This window comes from Anopheles coluzzii, chromosome X (assembly GCF_943734685.1).
Source record: "Anopheles coluzzii chromosome X, AcolN3, whole genome shotgun sequence".
NCBI classification, from domain to species: domain Eukaryota; kingdom Metazoa; phylum Arthropoda; class Insecta; order Diptera; family Culicidae; genus Anopheles; species Anopheles coluzzii.
In genome coordinates, this window is record NC_064669.1 from 7,617,431 (window position 1) to 7,641,889 (window position 24,459).

The following is a 24,459-nucleotide window of genomic DNA, read 5'->3' on the forward strand; positions in this document are numbered from 1 at the left end:
CTTTTAAATTCTAGTTACGGCGGTCCCGTGGTACTCGAACGACTCAATAACATGCCCGTCATGGGTTCAAGCGCAGAATGGACCGTCCCCCTCTAGCAAGGATTGACTATCCGGCTACGTGGTAATGAATTAAGTCTCGCAAGCCTCTGCATAGACCGGCATGTCCGCGTAGGACGTTACGCCAAGTAGAAGAAGAAATTCTAGTTAATAAAACGAGCCTTTTTAAATCTAGATCCACTCGGTTCCCCAGCACGAACGGATGCGGAATGTTTTATTTTACGTTCTAAAACATACACATATTCCAGCAGAAAGTTTCACAGGCGGCGACACGAAAACGGCCGTGCGAAAGTACAGTCGAGGGCGGCACGAGGGTTAAAAGCACAACAACAACAAAAACAACACCCATTGCTCGACCCCCGGGGCCCAAGTGCATACATTTAGGCGCTCGCGGAACCCCTCAAACGATCAGCCGCTCGTGCAGATCGTCGTCGCAGTTGTAGTACGGCGTGTCGGTCGAGCCGACCGCAAAGTTCTGTATGTCCGGCCCGTTGCCGTCCGTGGCGCCGCTGATCGCCGACAGCGCGTCCGCCTCGGCCGGATGCTGCACCAGCGTGAGTACGTTCCTTCCCTCCACCTTGCACAGCTCCACCTGCGCGTACTCGCTCGTGCTCAGCTCGGTGTTGTTGAAGTGTATGCCGACGTCAAACTTGTGCTGGAACCGCTGGCGATAGACGTACCACCCGGCCCCGACCGTCGCACCCACGAGCGTCACGTACAGCAGCACGTGCAGCAGGCCGGCCAGCCAGCCGGCCCCTTCGTCGTCGGCACCGTCTGTCGTTGGCTGCGCCGGCGCTGCCGCCCCAACCAGCACGGTGCCGCGGTACGGTTTCATCGCGCGGGCCCCATCCTTCGGCTCGGCACACCGATCGCCCTCCGCTATCTCCAGCCCGTTCTCGCAGATGCAGCGAGCGACCGGCCCGACGGCCACGCACAGATGCGTGCAGTTGGCCCGGTCGCACACGTTCGGCACCATCGGCTGGCGCGATTCCTGCACGACCAGCAGCAGCCCGGTCGGCGGCACGTTCACGCGGTACGGCTCGCACCGGTACTGGCCGTACAGCTGGCACTGGCCGATCGAGCCGGGCGGGGCCCGGTTCACCACCAGCGCCTGGTTCTCGTACACGCTCAGCTGCACCGGCTGGTGCAGCAGGCCGGGCTGGTCCTCGGCGAGCACGCGCTGCCCCTGGCCGAGGTAGTCGACGCGCCGCAGCGTGTTGCCGGCGAGCTCGGTGTAGTAGAGCAGCTGGGCCTGCGGGTCGACCGCGAGCGCCGACACGATGCCCGCCTGCTTGGTGACGATCTCCTGCAGCGACCCGTCCAGCCGGGCCCGGTACACGATCGTGTGCGGCACCTGGAAGATCCAGGAGAACAGCAGCGCGTAGAACAGGTACCGGTTGACCGGGTCGACCGCGACCGCCTTCACGTAGTTGCGCTGGGAGAAGGAGGCGACGCGGGCGCACGCCCCCCGCCCGAAGTGGCACACCTTGAGCGAGGGTTCGGTCGCGTCGGCAAAGTACACGTTGCCGGCGACCCAGTCGACCGCCAGCCGGTCCGGCCGGCCCACGTTCGCGAGCACGCGCGTCTCGTTCGTGCGCAGATCGTGCTCGTACAGGGCGGCCCCGTTCTCGGCGGCGTAGTACAGCCGGCGCTGGCGCACGTCCAGGTCGAGGGCGGTGATGCGGCTCCCGTTCGCCCGCAGCACCGTGTCGATGCGGGGCGGCTGCTGCAACGTCAGCTGCCGCACCTGGTCGAGGGCGGTGTAGAGTAGGTGCGGCGCCGGCCCCACCGACTTGCAGGACGCCTTGTCGGGGCGCAGCATGAAGCCGTCGTGGCAGGCGCACCGGTACGAGCCGTGCACGTTGGCGCACTGCTGGGCGCACGGTTGCCCCCGGGCGCACTCGTTCACGTCGGTGCAGGTTTTCCGGTCGCCCGCCAGCTCGTACCCCTCGAGACAGGCGCAGATCGAGCCGGCGGGGGACTTCTGGCAGATCTGGGCGCACGGACCGAGCCCGCCGGTGCAGGCGGACGCGCAGGCGCCCTCCTCGTCGTGCCCGTTGGTGCAGTCGCGCCGGCCGTCGCACAGCTTCGCCACCGGGATGCACTCGCCCGGCCCGCACTCGAACGTGTCCCGGCCGCAGTCGATCGCGTGGGTGTGGGCCGTGCTTCCGTCCGCCCCCGCCGTGCAGTTCCGCTCGTCCGAGCCGTCGTCGCAGTCCTGGTCGTGGTCGCAGCGCCACTCCTGCCGGATGCACTGGCCGTCCGCGCACTGGAACTCGCGCAGCCCGCAGTTGCTGCAGCCCGTCTCGTCCTCGCCGTGCGGGCACTCCGCCGTCCCGTTGCAGCGGGCCGCCGCCGGCAGACACGCGCCGGACCGGGCGCACCGGTACGCGGTGCCGTTCGCGATCGCCTGCTCGCTGCACTGGGCCGCCGTCGCTCCGATCCGCCCGACGCAATGCTCCTCGTCCGTGCCGTCGCCGCAGTCATCGTTGCCGTCGCACACCAACGCGCTGCTGATGCAGAACCCAACGCCGCACCGGAAGCGCCCTTCTCCGCATCGCTCCTGCTCCTTCCCCTTCCCCTCCTCCTGCTTCTTCTCTGCCGGCTGGCACGACTCGTGCTCGTCGGACGCATCGTGGCAGTCGGGGCTGCCGTCGCACTCCCAGCTGCCCGGCACGCACTGCCCACTGTTGCAGCGGAACATGCCGGCCGCGCACGTCGTCGCTGCCACGCCACCCTTACCCCCCACACCCGCACACTCCTGCTCGTCGGAGCCGTCCGGGCAGTCTGGCACCTGGTCGCACCGGGCCGTCGCATCGACGCAGAACCCGTCCGCGCAGCTGAACTGGTAGCGCGTGCAGTTGGTGCGCCGATTGTACCCCTCGCAGTTCGCCTCGTCCGACCGGTCGGCACAGTCCGGCCGGCTGTCGCACCGGCTCGTCGCGGCGATGCAGCGGCTCCCGTCCGCGCAGCGGAACTCGTTCCACCGGCAGCCGGTGGTGCCGGCGCCCGCCGGCGTCTTGCTCTCGCAGCCCTGCTCGTCCGACTGGTCCATGCAGTCGACGCGCCCGTTGCACCGCAGCCCCCTCGCCAGACACTCGCCCGACGCGCAGCGGAAGGCGCAGGCGGCCGCATCGATGCACACGCGGGCCAGCGTCGTGTTGAACACCATGCCGGTCGGGCAGACGCAGGCGCTCGTGTAGAGCCCGCCCGCCACGCAGATGTGCGAGCAGCCGCCGTTGCTGCGCGTGCACGGGTGGTCGGGCCGGCGGGTCGTCGGCTGGCTCGCCGCGATCGGCATCTCGTCCGGCACGGCCAGATCGGGCGGCAGCTGCACGCTGATGCGCTTCGTCGCGCCGACGTTGTGCTTGTCCGACCAGTACAGCCGCTGGGAGCCGCGGCACGTCCAGAACAGCTCGCTGCCGATGATCGCGAGCGAGACCGGCTCGCGCAGATACTCCCGGAACAGGTGGCGCGTGTCCCCCTCGAAGCTGGTGATCTCGATCCGGTTCGTGCCGCTGTCGCTCCAGAAGACGGACCGGAGGTCCTGGTCGACCGCGAAGCTGATCGTACCGTTGCTGCCTAATGGATTGAGAGAGGGGATTGAATGGGGGTGCAAGGAGAAAAAAATTAAAATTAGCTTTAAGTAACGGGTTTTTAAACGTGTTAATCTTAAAGATTTTGCTTCTCATTTTGTTTGTTCGTTTTCGTATTTTTCCACTTTTTCTTTTTTCTCTCTCTCTATGCTCTCTCATTCACTTTTATCTTTTTCTTCTCATTTTGTGTGTTCACTTTCGTCTTTTTTCTCTCATCTCTCTCTATTGCTTGCTCTTATACTTTTCAGTTTCCTTTCTTCGTCTTTCTCTTCCTCTTCCTCTATCTATTTATTTTTCTGCATCTCTCTCTCTCCCTTTCTCTTTCTCTATCTCTTACCTTTTTCTTTTTCGTATTGTTTATTTGTTTTCTCTTTCTGTTTTTCTTCCTCTTTCGCTTACTCATTAATTTTCTTTTTCGCATTTTTTTCTCTCGTTTTCTCTTCTCCTCGTTATCCTTTTTTCCTCTTTCTACTCATCTTCTTTCTTTTTTGTTATTGTGTCTTATCTTTTTCTTTCCCTGATTTAGTTTTTACTTCTTTTTTTTGTTGAAGTAGGCATGTATCCTTTATGCTATTTCAAAAATGCAAAAACGATTTGTAGTAAACGTAAATAAACGTAGCATAAGTTGTCTGTATAAATTTGTGATTAAATACAAGTTAATTACTGTTATAACTCAAAACGACAAGGATTAAAAAAAGAAAAAAAAACTTCTTATTTCCGTTTGGTGGTTAATCTTTAGTACCAAAAAATGGACAATAAGTAGTCAATAATCAATAAGAGAGCCTGTGAGACAACAGTGCAAATATGGGCATAAGCTAATAATACGCCCTTACCTAGCCGCTCCTCGATGACGTGCGTGTGCGGACCACGGCCGGTCATGTCCTGCCGGTCGATGTGCGTGTGGCCGGAGGGCGACCGGAGCGCCACGAACATCTTGCCCGTCTCGGGGATGAGCGCGAGTGCGACCGGCGCATCGTCCCCGAGGTAGTGCTGAATGATCGAACGATGCCGGGTCTGCAAACTATATATCTCAATAGTGGACCGTTCCGCGTCGGACCAGTACAGCGTGTTGCTTAGGTAGTCGAAAGCGAGTGCTGTTATCCGGCCGATGCCGCTCCGGACCAGCCGCTGGGTGCGGAGCGACCCGAGCTCGACCGTGTAGATCGCCCGGCGGCTGTTGTCCGCGACGAACAGCTCGCCAGTCAGGCTGTTGAACGCGAGCCGGCTGATCGTGGCGACCGGCAGCGGTTCTCCGCGCCCCGTCGCATGCCGCCCGAACGGGTGATGCTTGAGCGTCACCAGATAGTGGCCGATGCCGAGCAGGATGTCCTGCCGCTTGGCGACACTGGCGCAGCTGTGCTTGTCCCGCGACAGCTCCATTCCTTGCGGGCAGGCGCACGCGTACGTCGCGTTCGAGGTGAGCAGACAGAGATGGGTGCAGGTGTGATTCGCGCAGGCATGGCTTACCTTCGGCTGTATGCTCGAGTGATAGACGTGCACATCTGTAACGAGAGTCAGAGCGTTAGTGTGGGCTCGTCCAAAGATTGTCTATGTCTATGTCTATGTCTATGTCTATGTCTATGTCTATGTCTATGTCTATGTCTATGTCTATGTCTATGTCTATGTCTATGTCTATGTCTATGTCTATGTCTATGTCTATGTCTATGTCTATGTCTATGTCTATGTCTATGTCTATGTCTATGTCTATGTCTATGTCTATGTCTATGTCTATGTCTATGTCTATGTCTATGTCTATGTCTATGTCTATGTCTATGTCTATGTCTATGTCTATGTCTATGTCTATGTCTATGTCTATGTCTATGTCTATGTCTATGTCTATGTCTATGTCTATGTCTATGTCTATGTCTATGTCTATGTCTATGTCTATGTCTATGTCTATGTCTATGTCTATGTCTATGTCTATGTCTATGTCTATGTCTATGTCTATGTCTATGTCTATGTCTATGTCTATGTCTATGTCTATGTCTATGTCTATGTCTATGTCTATGTCTATGTCTATGTCTATGTCTATGTCTATGTCTATGTCTATGTCTATGTCTATGTCTATGTCTATGTCTATGTCTATGTCTATGTCTATGTCTATGTCTATGTCTATGTCTATGTCTATGTCTATGTCTATGTCTATGTCTATGTCTATGTCTATGTCTATGTCTATGTCTATGTCTATGTCTATGTCTATGTCTATGTCTATGTCTATGTCTATGTCTATGTCTATGTCTATGTCTATGTCTATGTCTATGTCTATGTCTATGTCTATGTCTATGTCTATGTCTATGTCTATGTCTATGTCTATGTCTATGTCTATGTCTATGTCTATGTCTATGTCTATGTCTATGTCTATGTCTATGTCTATGTCTATGTCTGTGTCTATGTCTGTGTCTGTGTCTATGTCTATGTCTATGTCTATGTCTATGTCTATGTCTATGTCTATGTCTATGTCTATGTCTATGTCTATGTCTATGTCTATGTCTATGTCTATGTCTATGTCTATGTCTATGTCTATGTCTATGTCTATGTCTATGTCTATGTCTATGTCTATGTCTATGTCTATGTCTATGTCTATGTCTATGTCTATGTCTATGTCTATGTCTATGTCTATGTCTATGTCTATGTCTATGTCTATGTCTATGTCTATGTCTATGTCTATGTCTATGTCTATGTCTATGTCTATGTCTATGTCTATGTCTATGTCTATGTCTATGTCTATGTCTATGTCTATGTCTATGTCTATGTCTATGTCTATGTCTATGTCTATGTCTATGTCTATGTCTATGTCTATGTCTATGTCTATGTCTATGTCTATGTCTATGTCTATGTCTATGTCTATGTCTATGTCTATGTCTATGTCTATGTCTATGTCTATGTCTATGTCTATGTCTATGTCTATGTCTATGTCTATGTCTATGTCTATGTCTATGTCTATGTCTATGTCTATGTCTATGTCTATGTCTATGTCTATGTCTATGTCTATGTCTGTGTCTGTGTCTGTGTCTGTGTCTGTGTCTGTGTCTGTGTCTGTGTCTATGTCTATGTCTATGTCTATGTCTATGTCTATGTCTATGTATATGTCTATGTCTGTGTCTGTGTCTGTGTCTGTGTCTGTGTCTGTGTCTGTGTCTGTGTCTGTGTCTGTGTCTGTGTCTGTGTCTGTGTCTGTGTCTATGTCTATGTCTATGTCTATGTCTATGTCTATGTCTATGTCTATGTCTATGTCTATGTCTGTGTCTGTGTCTGTGTCTGTGTCTGTGTCTGTGTCTGTGTCTGTGTCTGTGTCTGTGTCTGTGTCTGTGTCTGTGTCTGTGTCTGTGTCTGTGTCTGTGTCTGTGTCTGTGTCTGTGTCTGTGTCTGTGTCTATGTCTGTGTCTGTGTCTGTGTCTGTGTCTGTGTCTGTGTCTGTGTCTGTGTCTGTGTCTGTGTCTGTGTCTATGTCTGTGTCTGTGTCTGTGTCTGTGTCTGTGTCTGTGTCTGTGTCTGTGTCTGTGTCTGTGTCTGTGTCTGTGTCTGTGTCTGTGTCTGTGTCTGTGTCTGTGTCTGTGTCTGTGTCCGTGTCCGTGTCCGTGTCTGTGATACCTACCAAATATCATGCGATCGTGGACGAGCGTTTGCCGCATCTTGCCGGTAAACTTGTCGCACGACTGGATGCTCTTGGTGTCCCAGTCGGACCAGTACAGCCGGTCGTTGAAGACCGCGATCGAAAACGGGTGCTTCAGCACATCGTCCAGCACCACCACCCTGTCGGTGCCGTCAAAGTGCATGCTCTCGATGCGCTTCAGCTTGGCGTCGATCCAGTACAGCCGCTGGTTGGGCCAGTCGAGCGTCAGCCCGTTCGGCCAGTGGATGCCGTCGCTGACGACGACCTGCTGCTCGGTACCGTCCATCCGGGCCCGCCCGATCATCGCGTTGTTGCCCCAGTCGCTGTAGAACAGCGTACCGTTCTGCGGCAGCAGCGCGATCCCGCGCGGCTTGTGCAGCTCGTCCTGCACGATCGCCCGGCAGTGGTAGCCGTCGCTCGAGCAGACGGCAATGTGCATCTGGCCGCTGTCGCTGAAGTAGATGTTCCCGGTCAGCCAGTCGAGCGCGATGTCCTCGGGCGAGATCAGGCCGGCGGTGAGCAGCTGCACCCGGTCGCTGCCGTCCTCCAGCGACCGCTCGATCGACTCCGTCTTGTGCGAGATGTCCGTCCAGTACACGTGGCTGCCGTCGTACGCCACGCCGATCACCTGCGACAGCTCCTTCGCGACGTAGTACTGGTGCAGCGAGGTCAGGTACATCGCACCGACCGCCTTCTGGGTGGTGTACAGCATCAGCGCCTCCGTGCCGGACGACAGCTCGCACGTGCGCCCGTCCCGCATCAGGTGGAACTGGTCGATGCAGGTGCAGCGGAACGAGCCGGGCGTGTTGATGCAGCCCTGCGAGCACAGCCCGTACCGGGCGCACTCGTTCACGTCCACGCACCGGCCCGCGCTCGGCTCGAACCGGAAGCCGACGCCGCACAGGCAGACCGGCTTCCCGTCCGGCAGCACCTTGCACGTCTGCGGCGCGCAGTGCAGCGCCTTGCAACCGTCCGCCGGCACCTTACAGCCCGGGCCCTCGTCGCTGCCGTCGCCGCAATCGTCCGCCCCGTTGCACACCTGCGTCACGTCCACGCAGGTGTGGTTGTTCGCGCACTCGTACTTCCCGTGCTCGAGCGTACACTCGCTCAGGCAGTGCTCCTCGTCCGAGCCGTCGCCACAGTCGTCCAGCCCGTCGCACACCCAGTGGTGCGACTGCAGGCAGTGCTTGTTGCGGCACAGGAAGCCCTTGCACTTCCCTGCGATGTCGATGCAGCCGATCGTTTCGTCCGACCCGTCCAGACAGTGCTGGACGCCGTCGCACACCAGGTCGGCCGGGATGCAGGCCCGATCGGTGCAGGTAAACTCCGCCTTGCTGCAGAGGGGCGCCCGGTGCGGCACCTCGTAGTTGTCGCAGTTCTCCTCGTCGTCCCCGCCGAGACAGTCCCGCTGGCCGTCGCACCGGCTCGAGCCGCTGATGCAGGTCGACTCGTGCCGGCACCGGTACCAGAACGGCGCCCTGCAGAGAAAGTAATCTGACAGCACGCGGTGGTTAAACAGAAGCGGGCTTTGCAAGGTTGTCATCGGCGCGGTCGCCATCGCGCTCGTTAAGCACGCACGTGTAGTACGGCACTGCACTGGCTGCTGCTACCACTACTACTACTGCAACACTTACCACATCCAGACTCGTCGCTGCCGTCGGCACAGTCCTGTATATCGTTGCAGTGGCCGGCGGCAGGTATGCAGGCCCCATTTTCGCACTGGAACTCGTGTGCACCGCACGATTTGCTGGCGGCCGTGCTCTTCTTTTCCGACTCCACTTTCCCGGCACTAACGTTCGCTGCAAGCAGCACCACCGTCGCCACTAACACCACTAACCGCATATCTTTCAAACGAGCGAGGGAGTTAGAGAGAGAGAGAGAGAGAGAGAGATAGAGAAAGAATGAAAAAATGCACACACACGGGCGCGCGTGCCACCATTTTCTAGCGCTAGACACTACACGAGGCGCTCAACCACTTACTTGTCGTGGCAAAAGGATTCCGTTTTTCGCCCTCCTGCCTCGTGTTGCTGCCACAAATCGAACACCTTAACACACACGCACACTTAACCTCTACACCATCCAAATCCCAAAAAAAAAAACCGTTTGGTTTGCTGGGACAGTACGAAACGCATGTACGCGGGGGCGCACAGCGCCACTCACACACTCGCTGTACGCGGTTTTACACGATTCCAACGCGTACACGATACCACAGTACACACACCAACACACTCACAGAGGACCCTGGCAGAGGACACGGGAGGACACGACAAAACGCGGCGGATGCTGGAACGCAAATGAGAGCGCCTGCCCGTCCGATCGTGCGAACCTTTGCTCGGGCCTTTGCGGCGAAACAGCCGTCACCCGAACGATCGGGTTTGATCGATTTGTTTCGAATAGTGGGTCGACTTTAATGCAAATGCATTGGCCATGGGTTTGGTTTGAGGAGTAGAGCATATAGCTGAAGCATTTCAAACACAAAGCAGAATACTATTGAACTCTTTTTAGGCCATCAAAAAAGAAACGAAGTAACTAGTTAATCTATCTTTTAACCAAACAGTAATATATTTTTTTTATTTATTTCCACACCTAAGCACTATGTCTTGACTGTTTTGTGATTAACTATATAATGCCTAATTATGTCTAATTGCTAAGTTATTTAGATGTCAAAATGCAAGTGCGATCGTGGGATCGTTCTGGTGTTATCCAATGCTCCGCAGTGCAAGCAGGATTCGTCTGGTCGGCATGTGCAGGTGCACAGGTGCAAAACAAATGTCTAGAACGCCTTCCGAGCTACCACAGTGAAACCTGGATAAATGAGCACTAAGAGGGTTGTGGAAAAGGATCTGTTTTTTTCGGGGCTTTTTACCCCTACATACAGTGTTACTTTTAAAAGATTTTTTTTCATGTGATATGTAAATTTGATATGGGGAGTTCCTGTGGTACAGTCGTTAAAAGTACGGCATGTCCACGTTAGACGTTACGCCAAATAGAAGATGTAAAGTTAGTCAATGAATTCTAATTCTCTTATTTTCTATTATCCTAAGTGATACGCGTCTAATTCGTTTGATAGCTCCGTTAGTAGTGATGATAGGTAAAGTGGCCAAACATCCGGTAAAGTCGACTCCGATGCGACTCCGATAATTTCGAATATTCGGTGTCGTTCGAAATCTTCTGGAGCTTTTCAGAATCACACGGAGTCGGAGTCGGAGTCGGTGTCGTCCGGAATTAGTTGGAGTCGTCTGGAATTTGCCGGAGTATACGCAATGCACACGCAAAGCGAAAGACAAAAAACACACCGAAATAAAATGCCTGAACATTTTATTCAGGCATTTTATTCAGGTCCGGGCGACTTCGGACGACTCCGACCCCGAGAAGTGGTTTCGATTTTACCGGAGTTGGAGTCGGATTAACAATAGCCGAGGTCGGATCGGAGTCGTAGGTGCGCTCCAGATCTGATGTGATATTTTTCACAACTAGTGACTTTCAGAGCAGTTTTGGCTTCAAATACTGGGAAAAATCGATTGCCAATTGCATGACCTAAAGGCCTCCGTGGTCCTTCCGACCATTAATGTAAGGAACTCTCTTGGTCGCGACTATCCAGGTTACACTGTTACGAGTATAGAATTCACTGTACTGTCGTTAAATGGCACAGGACAGCCAGACAGGATCAGGAGGATTGGAAGACTTCAGACACGCAATGAAGGAAACAAGTCCTGCATGTTACAGTCCTGCATGATGTGTTGAATCGCCTTTTAGATGAAAATCTGGCCCCATGTTCTTGGTTCCTATTTTACGAAGACATTCTTCAAATCTCACAACTTAACAGCGTGCCCATCATTGGGTCAAGTCCCGTATGGACCGTGCACGCCCATATGCAGGACTGAATATTCTGCTGTGTGGACAATCCATAAGTCACTGATAGCCAATTCCATCAGTGGTAAAGGCAAGCCTTTTAGACAATTGTTGTGCCAAAGAATACGAAGAAGACATTAATGCTCTATGTGTCTTACAGTGTATCATCGTTATCATCAAATATCCTTTTTAGAATGGTGATATTGGGCGATATACATAACTTCGCAATCAGTTACTTCAGTTGACTCACTTACTCTGGACTTGGCTTGAATACTGGAGGTTTCGAATAGGAGAAATGTTGTCTGAGGTCGTCTAATTATCCTATATATCCTCAGCGAGAAACCTACTGCAATAGTACCAGGACCAGCTTGAATTTTAAATTATCAGTTTTGGAAGAATTTGGAGGAATGCAGGATCCCGTAGAAACTCGTCGACGGAGTCTCTGATGAGACTCTCGCTGTCTCAAGGATGAAAAAATAATAAACAATCCTTCGATGCAACCTGATTAGAACCTCATCCTTATCTCACCGCACAATCGGCTTTTCGTTAAAGTTTCAACGTCTGTTCTAGTTGAGAATACTAAAATATTTCATTAAATTTCGTAGAATAATAATGAAAACCGACCAAAAAGAATCAAACCAAATGAGTTATAATTAAAATGGTTTTATGATACAATTGAACGAATTATACTGCCCGAAAATCACACACTAACATACAGCAACACCATCACTTCTGCCTTCACTCCTGCCCCGCTCACCCACTACGACGGCAGCATACCGCGGTTGCGCTTGTAGCTCGCGCCCTGCTTGCGATTGTGGTTGCCGCTCGTCGCCTTGTGCTCGTTCTTGTGCCTTCGGTTGAGCAGCACCTTCGCGTCCTGGCCCTGGCCCTTCGGTTTGCCCCGCACGTCCGCCTCCTTGGGGCTGGGCCCGGCCGCCGCACTCCCGTGCCTCCGCAGGTACTTGCTGTTCAATCGCTCCTCGTACCGCTTCCGCGCCAGCTCCGGATTTTCGCAGAACGCCATCGCCCCATTCCGGTTCGCGCCCTGCTCCGACTGCTCCTCCTCGCTTTCCTGCTCCTCCTCGCTGCTCTCCGCGTCCACGGCGTCCGCGAGCGCGTTCCGGGCGCCCTTGGCTACCTTCACGTGGCGCGATTCGCTCTCCGCCATCGCCTCGAACGAATCGTCGTACTCGTCGTCGTCGTCCGGTTCCTGCTCCGCGATCAGATCGTACTTCCGGTAGAAGTGGCGCATCTGCTGGACGTGGCTCTTGTCGTCCAGCAGCTCGGTCAGCGTGCGCGGCTGCCCCGGCATGCCCTTGCCCTTCTTGATGATGCCCTTCACCTTGTCGTTCACCATCACGTCGAACTCGTCGCCATCGTAGATGTTCAGCCGGTCGATGCCGGTGCGCAGGTAAAACTCGTCGAGCGGATCGGCCGGTATATGCGGCTGGTCGCCGCCGGAGGACGGGACACCGCTCGGTCCGCTCGCCGCATGGTCCTGCTCGAGCAGCACGCTGACCGCCTGCTCCACGTTGTCGTACGCGCGCACGACCTTGCGCACCTGCTCCACTGCCAGGTCCGGCAGCAGCTCCATGATGTAGCGCACGTTTTGCTCGACCCGCTGCTCCTCCTCGGACAGGCTGGCACCGTCGTTTGCGGGCGATTCGTCCCGCTCTTGCTGTTCCGCTGATGCCGCCGGAGCAGCTGGCTGCTTCGGGCGCTCCCTCGCGTACGCCTTCTGGATGAAGTCGTACTTCACCTGGTCGACCGACTGGTAGCCCACCTGCACAATCGCCAGGTCGTCCTCGATGTCGTACAGGCTCTTGTAGTCGCCCACGAATACACTGTTCGCCAGGCACTCCGTCAGTATGCCGATGAACCGGTCCGCCGCCAGCAGGCTGTCGCCCGACCCGTCCATGATCTTCTCCAGCTGCACGCTCAGCACCGACCGGAACGTTTCCAGCAGCTCCACCCGCATATCGTTCAGCGCGGCCAGGTAGTGGGACTGCCGGTTCACCTCGTGGATGTTCCGGTACAGCACGATCAGCACGTTGTCGTAGAAGTTGCTGAGCGCAAACTCCACGCCCAGCTCGGCGCAGATCGTGCGCAGCGTAGGCGAAACGGTTACCAGCTGCACCAGCACGCTGCTGCAGTCCTGCGCGTACAGCGTGAGATCGTTCAGCGTCGCCTCGGACACGGTCGCATCGGCCAGCTCCGACTCGCAGCGCGTCTGGATGATGTTGAATGCCTGCCAGCAGAGACAGAGGTCAATTTAGTACAGTTTAACGGAACCCGCAGGCGAAACACACACACACTCACGTTCAACAGGTAGCTTAATCCGTGCTTCAGATCCTGGATGTACTTTGGCTGCAGCTGCAGCACCGTGTCCAGTATGCGCGCAATCTGCGCATCGTTGTCCCGGCTGTAGACCGAGATCAGATCGAACAGGAACGGCACGGTGACGATGAAGTGCTTGTACACCAACTTGCCGTAAAACTCGGGCTCCATCCAGCACGTGCCGCTCTCGCGCACCGTGGTCAGCCGGCAGATCACCCGGAACACGTGCGCATGGGCCGCCGTGTAGAGCGGCAGGACGCGTTCGTTATCTAGCGCCTTCAGCACCGGCACGAGATAGAACGGGAGCGCATTCTGCATGAACGACACGACACTCTCGAGCGCCGTCGCGTTGTGCACGATCGTGGACCAGAATCTAAAGGGAAATTCGTATCAATCAAGCGGAATGAGGAGAAAGGCCGAAATTTAGCACCATCGGGCATACTCACTTGTGATACTCGAGATTTAGTAGATGCTTCATGTCCTTAATAAACCACTCCGTTTCGTTTGCCCACTGCTCCAGGAGGGCATCGCCGACGGGTTCCTCCCCATTGACCAGGAATGCGGTGTACTTGGTGAAGCATCGCTCATCTTTCCAGGTTGTGTGCTAGAAAAGAAACAAAAACAAATGAGCAGCACGATGATTTGAGCAATTTTGGAATTGGTTAGGACTCATATGACCAGCTCACAAGGCTCTCAAAAAATTAGTGATTGACATTTTCAAACATTTCTGAGTTCTTACGACATATTGCATCGTTTTGATATTGGTGAATCGTTGTTAAGTATAGCAACCAGAAAAACATCATATTCCTGGAAACCAGACTTGATGCGTAACTAGCAACATTGGAGACTTATAACTTTTGAATGAGTAATGCAATAGCAATGCAATATTCTGATGAGAATTAAATCAACCAGTGCAGTTCCTAAAGCTCTGCATAGACCGGTTCCACTCGTAATCATTTTCAAGTTATACGGCCAGAGCATTACCTCTGTTAGTCGAAATCCGCCCGGCGCTCATTTTAAAGTGAGCATACAGCACCCAGGACTGTCTAAGAACGAGGTCAAATATTAGCCAAAATTGGTTTGGCCATCTTGGATGCCATTTGACAGCAGAAAGCCCTTGAAAATTCATCAAACCCTCAAACCGCTATATCGAACTTTTGGCTACTTGTTCTAAGCTAGCGGTCCTGATAACATGCCGGGGATAGTAGTTACTTCCAGCACTTCTAGGCATCACCACTCATTATCATTTTCAACATTTCACTTCAATGTAGGTGTTTCCCAGCTCTTTGTAAAAAAAACCTGGATATTTCTGTATACAAAAAAAGAGACAAATCCTCAATTTATAGATAGAATAGATCTATTTCAATGCTCTGTGAAGCCAGCAAATTGTTTAAGTTATTGATTCATTAGCACCTAGCAATAGGAACTTTTCACCATTTAACACCACTACAACATGGGTTTATACCAATGTACCGTTATTTCATTCACTCATTCTTGTGCTCCATTAACGCATCCGTTGCATTTTGTATTTTTGGCAAGCCTCTACCACGATCTGAGACAGTAAAGGATTTAGGCGTCTTACTTGACAATAAACTTTGTTTGGACAAACATGTTGACTCGGTAATAACGAATGATAACAGGGTGCTAGGAAAGGAATCTAAGGACAAGCAGAATGTTCCACGATCCACTGTATTGGAAACATTAGATAACCGAAGACTAGTTGCTCAGTGCATGTTTGTTTTTTAAGTACTGACATAGATGCACCTCAATTGTTCTCTTGTCAATTTGTACGTCCCAAGTAGAAATTTAAGAAATTGAGAATTGTTATACATTGAGCATCATTCTCGCTTGTATTGTGCTAGTGATCCTTTACTTTTTTTGTTCAAAACTTTTAATGACTACTCGAGTGTAATTGGCTTGTCCTTTGATGTTATCAAATGTTTGGGACGCTTAAAAGAACATATCGCACTAGATCATAGAAACGTTTAGTTGTTGTTATAGCCCTTAGATCATAGCCCTTAGTGTTTAAGAGATGTGTGTAGGAAACATGGAATTTAAGTCCTCTCTGGGTTCAGAATCAATTCCACGACCACTATTCAGATTCAGTAGGGATTCGCGATTGATACCAAGATCCAAGAGGTTTTTGGTGTTTAATCGTTCCACCTTCATGAAGGTGTGCAACGGACCACTCTTGAAGGCTAACATTTTTTCAATCCAAATTGCCGATTATATTAGCGTTTGACTCGTCACTGAAGAATCGAACGAATCGAACCGGCACACGGACATTACTTACCAGTGCAGCGACACTTCGCTGTACGCCATTCTCCGTGTGAGCGATCTTCTTCAGGTTCAGGGGAAGTGTGGCATCATCCTGTCAAGCGAAAGCAATCCGGTTAGTGATATAAATCATCTTAAAAAACGCATCCTTACCTTATTCTTGTCACTCATGGTGCTTCTAGTAATGTGTGTTTCTTAAGAAAATCCTTTTTTTGTTCCTACGATTGCATCGACGCAATGCTTGCTTTGCAACAAAACACAGCTGTGTACGATTTAATACGTTTGCTGTGTTTTTTCCCCTCCTTCTTCTGGCTTCGTACGATGTGTCCAGTCGCATTCTGACATGGTAGGTGTGTCATGTCAACACGTGTACATTTTGTAAATTTATTACAAAATATTGTAAAAAAAAAACCTGTTTACTTTGTAGCTACGATACGCTTAGGAATTAACTTTGTGTTGTCTTTTTCCCTTTAATTTTCAATGAATTTACGGCGAATTTCATTCTTTGCTTCTGCCACAACAGTGCTCGCCAACTGTTGTAGGACCCCTTGCATATATATTTTCTGCGACCCACATGCATCAAAGACACGTATTTTGGAGTCTTTGTTTAACGTTTAATTCTGTTGTAAATTTTATTTTGATTTTAGAAATAACTTTTGTACAAAATGTATTGTAATAAGCTTTTGTCTAAAAAAAACCATTTCTTTCACGGAGCATAGGTTGACGACCACTGAGCTACAAAACTTGCTGTAGGCCTCTTTCCCTGGCACACAAATGTAAACAAACACCAAACGCCAAACGTAGCGGCGTCCCAGCTGACAGCTGATTGTTATTGTTGTTTCGGCTGCGCTTCGGCAGCAGTGCGATACCGGATCTGCGGTTGGCAAGATAACCTTTGTCGGCTCTTCTCCCGCTGCCTGCTGATACTGGATCGCCCGGAGCCGCGGCCACGGAGCAATGGAAAAGCAAAGGTAACACAGCGACAGCTTAACATCCCGCACACGACCGCACTACAGCACACTGCTCCATCTGCGTACCAGGTTCTCGCTGCTGCTGCTCGAGCCGAACGAAATCTACTTCGAGGACTTCTCGGTCGACATCGTGCGGCTGGGCGGGACGGCGGATGGCCGCTGCACCGAGCCGGACCTGCAGACGGCCGGCCGGCTCAAGATGTGCTCCCGGTCGCTGGTGTTCGAGGCGAAGGGGGCCAGCGCCGGCCAGCCGCTCATCAAGATCATGTACAAAGACTGCACCACGATCGACCGGCAGCACCAGGACGGTAGCGAGCCGGCCAGCGGCGACGGCCAGCGGCTTGCCATCCGGTGCCGCCAGTACATCGAAATGCTCGACCGGGGCCAGATACAGCCGTACCGGTTCGTGCAGCAGGAGTGCACCTTTCTGTTTCACTTTCACTACGCCAAGCTGGACGAGTGCCTGCAGCAAATCTGCCAGCTGTACCGTGCCTCCACGCTGCCGTCCTACGAGCAGAACAGTATGGTGAGTGGGGTTAGATGGGTCCCTCTTATTTCGATGGTTTTCTCAACGTTTGTCTTTCGCGCCTTTCGCAGATAGCAACGATCGTGTACTCGCGGCACAGTCGCGTCAAGTTCAATCCACTCTGGCTGAACAACCTGTACGAGCGGACGGTGGCGGACTTTCAGGTGGAGGAAATCAATCCGCTGGTCGTGAATCCGGGCCGGCTGCTCGTCACCAACGCGTTCATCTATTTCCAGTACTACAACAACATTAGCACGGTAGGCGGGAAGCGGGGGAAATAACATTCTGATTGCATTATGTTTGAGCGTAAGATTGCAAACAAGCAACAACAAACGTGATGTGACTCCTAACCCGATGCAAAGTAACCTACAGCCTTTTGGGCGTTCTCTTCGTACCGGTCTAAACCTGCCTGCTCTTTGCGGTCTGCCCGATTTAAACGCGAAAAGGGCAGCGATTTCGGATCGGAAAAAGGAGGGTATTCATTCCGCTCACTGCTGGGAAGGAGCGATACTGCTTCAGCAGGTTTTTTTTCGCTGATTGATAATTAAACCACAACCCAGGATCGGCTCAATGGTCTATTCAATAGCTGAGCTGGTTCCTGCAAGACGGGACGGGATCAATTCCCCCCTAGAGACCGTCGCTCCGTAGCAAAGCGTGAATATCCGGATGTTCGTGGTGCTTCATCACTCTGGAGAAGAGCCTATAAGCGGTCCTATAATAAGTAATGATGTGCGTAAAACGCACAGTTAGTTAGTTTATTTGTAGAATTAAAGCTAACTAAAGGCCTGCTGATGCAATTTGTGAATATAGGGACATTGAGATCAATTTGTGAAAATGAGGGTACGCGTAAAAAAAACGATTTATTCCAACACTCGAACACTCTAAAGGTTTGTTATCATAAGCACGAAAATGAATTTCACAAGAAAAGAGTAGCAGGTAGTTTTATGTTTTGAAGATATTTTGAACAGTATTTGAAACGATCGTGCATAGGAGCTTGTCGTAACGTCCTACGCATACATGCCGGCCTATACAGACTTTCGGGACTTATTGGTACCACGCCGCTGGATAAGTCAGTCCCCGCTGCGGAGGGACGGTCCTTTGTAGACTTGAACCCACCATGGCAATGTTGTTTAGTCGAGTTGACGAAAAGTATTATTATTATTATTTATTAATTCACTGGATAATATAGTCCCGGTGAATGATCTTAACACAGCCTTGTAGTGAGATGTTGAAATCGAACCTCTTTGTATGACCTGCACATGGAAGTAAGCGGCTCACCTGATCCATAGTTAGTTCGACGGCAGCCGATGGCAAGCAATGGGCGTGGGCGTAGGGGAACCGTCGGGGCATACAGGTCTAGTTGTTGAAGCAGAGTTGGGCAGTCGATATAACCCGTTCATAACCCTGCGACGAATAGTTGATAGACAATGCGAAGTCTGTCCTTTAACGGTTGTAGCCCAAGAAGCAAAAGGCGAGTTTCGTACGGCGAGTATAGGCTGTCATTCGGAGTCATTCGGAGTACGAACCCGAGAAGTAGGATGCGACTGATGACTTCTTCCGTGTCTCGGTTAAATTGAAATTTGGTGTCTAGCACAACACCGAGAACCTTTACATGATCAGTACGCTTAATACTAGATCCATGTATATCGTAGCTATAGTGAATAGGAGCTAGAGATCTGCTGAATGTTATCACCTGGCGTTTTTCAATACATAATTTTAGCCAATTGCAGTGCACATTGGAAGAAGTTGTTTGGATGTTGCTGCAGTTCGTGGCAGTCTAATGCAGTGCGTACTGTCATATGTAATTTCACATCATCTGCAAACATAAGGAATTTGTCTGCAGATAATAGGTAGGCCCGATCGTCAATAAAAAGTGTGAATAGCAGTGGGTCCAGATTATTGCTCTAAAGCACACCGGATGATACGACTTTAGCCAGTTTAGGAACATTCCTTCAGTTCCCAGTTTTATTTTTGAAATTTTGCGAAGAGTATGTTGTGATCAATGCTGTCAAATGCCGCTTTAACATTGGTGTATACGGCGTCCGTTTGGAGTAGTATTAGGTAAATCTGATTCAGAATCATGAATCTAAATGAATGTTTGAAATGATTCATGAATCTGAATCTCGGTCACAGATTCATGAATGTCAAAGATTCATGAAACCCCAAAGATTCAAGGATCTCCAATGGATTGACTGGATTCATATATCTTGAAAGATTCACCAATCTCTAGGGGTTCATGAATTTGAAAGAATTCATAAATATCCAAGGATTCATAGAGCTTGAGCTTTTCATTATTCTTCTTATTGGCGTAACAACCTATGTAGAAATTTGCGACCAAATATTGACGATTTCTTTAACAACGCACCAGTGATAAAATAAAATACTCGCGTTAATCTCGCTGCTTGCATCAATCCGGCAAAAGTATTTATTTTACTCTAGCGCACACGCGCGTTAAAAAAAATCCCGTACTCTTTCTCCCGATTATTGATCGCAACTGGTCACTTCTTCATGCGATGTCACTCGCTTTCAATCGCTCAATATTCGGGAGCGACTTTAACCTGGCTGATCGTGGTGGTCTAGTTCGGCTGTCACAACTGCTTTGGCAACAACCTACTTGGTCATGCCAGCCTATACAGGCTTTCGAGACATCTTGACAGTACCACGCAGCCGGATAGTTTGTTTTGCTACCGGGAGAAGGTCCATGCGAGGCTTGAATCCTCGACAAGTATGTTTTAGGTAGGATTGGGCAAATTCAATATTTTGAAAATCATACATCTGTAAAGATTCTTAAATTCCTGGAGATATATGAATTTAAATGGATTTATCTTTGAAGATTCATGAATCATTCGAGAATATTTAATGAAAGATTCTCTCTGAAGATTTGTGAATCTTTAGAGATTCATAAATCTTTGAAGATTCGACTCGACATTCGAATCCCTCTTCACTGAACATATACATATGAATGAATCTCGACGAATGATTCATGAAATCCAACACAAGTGCAGAGGTGTCAGTTAGCTCGTTATAGTGAATAATGTTTGGAATCATTTTAATTTATCGTTTACTTTCTACGAAGACCCGAAAAACGCGTTGGAGTGTTTTATCATATTTATCTCTAGTCTTGCTAAATATCCACCATATCGGATTCTAGTATAGCTGTGGTGCAGACATGAAGCTTTATTCAAAACAAATTTGTTGGTCTCTTCAAGTTTTTTAAATGCCGAACTTGCTGTCGTTCACTCCAACTACGGGGAAGTAAGTAGTCGTTCCCCGCGGTACGTTGGCTGCTATTTTGTGACAAATTGCGGACGGACACATCAGACTCCTCCAATGAAATATCGAACACGATTTAGAGGACTTTTATTTTAACATTCCTTGTGAAAATGAAAATGTCTCAACTACTCAAAGATTCGCGTTTCCAGAAACCATTCTCATTCACTAATCCGTTTGCTTTGGTTTTGCAGAAGCCCGTGCTGAAGGTGGCCATCCGGCACATTACCGGACTGTCAAAGCATCGGTATCTGTTGCGGCAGATCGGGCTGCGGATCCGGTGGCAGGACGAGCAGCAGCAGCAGCCGGCTGCGGCGGCGGCGGGCGGTACCGACCAGTGCCTTTACCTCGTGTTTCGCAACCAGCCGGACCGGGACGACTGCTGGCGCTGCATCGGCGAGCAGCCGGACTATGCGGCCGCCGAGCAGAGCCCCGAAAGCATGACGCTCAAGTGGCAGAACGGGCTCGTGTCCAACTACGACTACCTGCTCTACCTGAACGGGCTGGCCGACCGGTCGTTCCAGGATCTGACGCAGTACCCGGTCTTCCCGTGGATCGTCACCGACTACACCTCGCCGGAGCTGAACCTGGCCGAGCCGGGCGTGTACCGCGACCTGGCCAAACCGGTCGGCGCCCTCAACCCGGAACGGCTCGCCCGGCTGCGCAGCCGGTACGAGGAGATGGGTGAGCCGAAGTTCCTGTACGGCTCGCACTACTCCACGCCCGGCTTCGTGCTGTACTATCTCGTCCGCAAGCACCCGGAGCTGATGCTGTGCCTGCAGAACGGCAAGTTCGACCACCCGGACCGGATGTTCAACAGCGTGGCGGACGCGTACCACAACTGTCTGCACAACATGTCCGACTTCAAGGAGCTGATACCGGAGTTCTACGATCCCGAGCAGGGCGGCGACTTCCTGCAGAACGGGCTGAAGATTGACTTTGGCACGCGGTTCGACGGCACGCCGGTCGGGCACGTTGCGCTGCCGCCGTGGGCGCAAAACTCGCCCGCCCGGTTCGTGCGGCTGCTGCGCCAGGCGCTCGAGTCGGACTACGTCTCGGCCCGGCTGCACCACTGGATCGATCTGATCTTCGGCTACCGGCAGCAGGGCCAGCCCGCCCTCGACGCGGACAACGTCTTCTACCATCTCTGCTACGAAGGGTCGGTCGATCTCGGGCAGATCAACGATCTGGCCGCCCGGCACGCGATCGAGGTGCAGATATCGGAGTTTGGCCAGATCCCGCGCCAGCTCTTCCGCACCGCGCACGTGTCGAAGCTGCTGGCCGTGCCGGGACCGGTCGGGCCGGCCGGCGGGCGGATGGTGTTGCGGCCGCTCGGCGAGTACTGCACGCACAAGGACGCGATCACGGCGGTCGCGATCGATCGGGCGGTCGGGCACATCTTCACCACCAGCAAGGACGGCACGATGACGTGCTACAGCCTCGGCGAGCGGCGCAAAATACGCAGCGTGCAGCTGAGCGATCTGCCCATCAGCTCCGTCCAGCTCGCGCCGGACCGCTCCATCATACTGGGCGGCTGGGACAACACCATGTAAGTGCCGAGCTGTAGCTGTCCCCTGTTCGCATCTTAATGTGTCTCTGTTCGGTTGTTACGCTTTCCGGTTTTCTTTCCTTTCCGTAGTTTTATCTATAATTTTGACTTTGGCAAGATTTCGAGCACCATACGGGCGCACGATGATGCCGTCTCGTGCATTTCCTACGTACCGTCCTACGGCCTGCTAGTGTCCGGGAGCTGGGACTGCAGTTTGAAGTAAGTGTGACGTGTTTTTCGTTTTGTTTTGTTTTGTTTTTTTTGTTTCGTTGTTCCCTTCTGTTTGCTGCTTCTTTTGCTTCTCCTGTGCGTTCATCTATCCTTTACCTCCTTCCCGCAAAAACCACTAATCTGCCCGTCCGGTGTGCTTTGCAGAATCTGGAACAACTACCACAACGACTCGGTCGTCGGCTACCACGTGCTGGAGGAGAAGGTCGTCTCGCTCGACACGTTCGCGGGCGAGCGCACCATCCGGGTAGCGGTCGGGCTGCAGAGCGGCGAGCTGCTGCTGTACGAGCTGGACGGGCGCACCGTCCACCGGCCGACGTCGTACACGCGCGACAACCAGCAGCTGCTCCAGACGCACCGGGGCGCCGTCTGCGAGGTGCGGTTCAGCGCCAAGGGCACGCTGATCGCATCCGCCGGCGAGGACCGGCTGCTGTACGTGACGGACGCGGACAGCAGCATGACGATCTGCCGGAAGGAGCTGGCGGAAACGGTGCGCTGCCTCTGCTGGACGGTGGACGGCAAGTATCTGCTGCTGGGCGACCGGACCGGCACGCTGCACGTCTGGAACATGCTGCTGGGGGTGGTGGAGTCCGAGCTGACCCTGCACAGCGGTACGTTGCGGCTTGTTGCGATCGCATTCTTACACGCACGCGTTTGACTTACGTTCTCTTATTTCTCCCTCGTTAGCCTGCGTGTATCGTATCGAGTGCATTGACGAGAAGCGGATTGTAAGCTGCGGCAAGGATGACAATAACTACTGTGTCAAATTGTGGGATGTTGCCACGTAGCCAACATTCATGTGATAGAAAATGCAGGAGAGAGGGAGTGTGAGGGTCGGGTGGAACCACTGTGTCGGGGAGGGAGGAATACTGCATGCAATACACTGTACTGATAAAAGTGGGCGCGCTTGTATGCGTCGCCAGTAACTCGCAATAAATACGTACTAACGGTTTTTTTAAAATACTCGTTTTTTTATTTGCCGCAAAAAAAACACGCTCCAACGCTGATTGTCTATACCGAATTGTTTCTAAAATCTACATAGAGCGGGTACTGCATCGGTTCCTGGTCCGGACTAGTTTTAAGAACAGGGGAACCGTTAGATGAAACATGCAGTAACAGGTAAAGTTTTAGGACAGGTATAGGACATTGGAGTAGTTCTAGGACCGGAGTTTAGGATCCGAAGTACCGTTATAACTTATAAGGATCAGCTCTAGGATCGATTTTGGTTTCGTACCAGTTCCAGGATCGTTATTTGGGATGAGTTACTGGCTCAAAATGGAAGCGGGATTAGTTCCAGGTCCAATACTAAGCTGTGTTCCAGGACTGGTATAGGTTCGGGATTAGTTTCTGGGGCAAAAGAGACTCGGGATGGAACAACTCTTGGATCCATTTGGGCTCGGTGCCAATTCCAGGACTGTTATTGCTTTGGGGCCATTCCAGGGCCAATACTAAGATATATTCCAGGACTGGAATAGATATGGGATTAGTTTCTGGGGCAAAAGAGACTCGGGATGGAACAACTCTTGGATCCATTTGGGCTCGGTGCCAATTCCAGGATCGTTATTCCGAGGTTAAAATGGTATGCGGGATCTGTTCCCAGAACGTTATGGATTTGGGAGCAGTTTTTAGTACTGGTATGGATTTAAAAATGAATTCCAGGAATGACCTTGGTTTATACCTTGGTTCCAGGATTGTATGAGTTTGGGATCAGTCCGAAGTTATGACTATGGCTTAGAGATCATTTCCTGGACTGCCCTAGGTTTGGGATCAGTTTCAGGATCAGTCAGGTTTAGAGCCATTTCGAGGACCGACATGCAATTACAAGACCGTTATCAGAATCAGTTTCAACACCGGTAACCGTTTCGAGATTAGTTCAAATAACGGTATGAGTTTAGGATCAGTTGCAGGACCGATCAGCATTCTATGTGTGAAATAGTTTCAGCATTAGTTCCACGATCTGTATAGATTGCAGAACTATTAAAGGTAGAATTATTTGGGATTAGGTCCTTAACTGCGATGACTTTGGAAGCCACGTACACCTTAGAGAATCAAGAAAATGCGTTTTTCAGTCTTGGACCAAATCAACAAGTAGTGTATGAAAAGGAAGACTTATGAACAATACTTACCTTGCAAAATGCAATCCTACGCGCTAACAGAAACTCCCCAGAACTGTCCGTTGTTTC

At 51.6% G+C, this 24,459-nt stretch overlaps 3 protein-coding genes across 3 annotated transcripts; 1 reads left to right on the forward strand and 2 right to left on the reverse strand.

The window, feature by feature from the left end:
- Positions 1 to 219: 219 nt before the first annotated feature.
- Positions 220 to 9,582, reverse strand: LOC120956949 (putative vitellogenin receptor). Its single transcript, XM_040378798.2, has 5 exons — positions 9,247 to 9,582; positions 8,901 to 9,110; positions 7,249 to 8,760; positions 4,487 to 5,155; positions 220 to 3,639 (listed from the first exon to the last, which is right to left on the reverse strand). Exons 2-5 carry the CDS (start codon positions 9,106 to 9,108, stop codon positions 458 to 460), a joined length of 5,571 nt encoding a protein of 1,856 aa, XP_040234732.2. The 5' UTR covers positions 9,109 to 9,110; positions 9,247 to 9,582; the 3' UTR covers positions 220 to 457.
- Positions 9,583 to 11,751: 2,169 nt separating this feature from the next.
- LOC120955321 (activating signal cointegrator 1 complex subunit 2) lies at positions 11,752 to 16,067 on the reverse strand. The gene is made up of 5 exons (XM_040376092.2): positions 15,886 to 16,067; positions 15,749 to 15,826; positions 13,902 to 14,059; positions 13,438 to 13,828; positions 11,752 to 13,366 (listed from the first exon to the last, which is right to left on the reverse strand). The coding sequence occupies exons 1-5, from the start codon at positions 15,901 to 15,903 to the stop codon at positions 11,879 to 11,881; spliced, it is 2,133 nt and encodes a 710-aa protein (XP_040232026.2). The 5' UTR covers positions 15,904 to 16,067; the 3' UTR covers positions 11,752 to 11,878.
- Positions 16,068 to 16,477: 410 nt separating this feature from the next.
- LOC120953094 (protein FAN-like) lies at positions 16,478 to 23,239 on the forward strand. The gene is made up of 7 exons (XM_040372777.2): positions 16,478 to 16,703; positions 16,773 to 17,229; positions 17,301 to 17,486; positions 20,694 to 22,048; positions 22,139 to 22,267; positions 22,424 to 22,887; positions 22,964 to 23,239. The coding sequence occupies exons 1-7, from the start codon at positions 16,690 to 16,692 to the stop codon at positions 23,062 to 23,064; spliced, it is 2,706 nt and encodes a 901-aa protein (XP_040228711.2). The 5' UTR covers positions 16,478 to 16,689; the 3' UTR covers positions 23,065 to 23,239.
- The last annotated feature ends 1,220 nt before the right edge of the window (positions 23,240 to 24,459 follow it).

What these genes read in the sequence shown, in the direction of transcription:
- LOC120956949 (XM_040378798.2), bottom strand. Translation starts at nt 9,108, where the DNA reads ATGCGGTTAGTGGTGTTAGTGGCGACGGTGGTGCTGCTTGCAGCGAAC. An exon ending in CAGCGACGAGTCTGGATGTG is followed by an intron (nt 8,761 to 8,900) that starts GTAAGTGTTGCA and finishes GCGTGCTGTCAG; the next exon opens with ATTACTTTCTCTGCAGGGCG. An exon ending in CCACGATCGCATGATATTTG is followed by an intron (nt 5,156 to 7,248) that starts GTAGGTATCACA and finishes CTCTCGTTACAG; the next exon opens with ATGTGCACGTCTATCACTCG.
- LOC120955321 (XM_040376092.2), bottom strand. An exon ending in AGCGAAGTGTCGCTGCACTG is followed by an intron (nt 14,060 to 15,748) that starts GTAAGTAATGTC and finishes TTTCTTTTCTAG; the next exon opens with CACACAACCTGGAAAGATGA. An exon ending in CTAAATCTCGAGTATCACAA is followed by an intron (nt 13,829 to 13,901) that starts GTGAGTATGCCC and finishes ATTTCCCTTTAG; the next exon opens with ATTCTGGTCCACGATCGTGC.
- LOC120953094 (XM_040372777.2), top strand. An exon ending in ACTACAACAACATTAGCACG is followed by an intron (nt 17,487 to 20,693) that starts GTAGGCGGGAAG and finishes TTGGTTTTGCAG; the next exon opens with AAGCCCGTGCTGAAGGTGGC. An exon ending in GGCGGCTGGGACAACACCAT is followed by an intron (nt 22,049 to 22,138) that starts GTAAGTGCCGAG and finishes TCCTTTCCGTAG; the next exon opens with TTTTATCTATAATTTTGACT.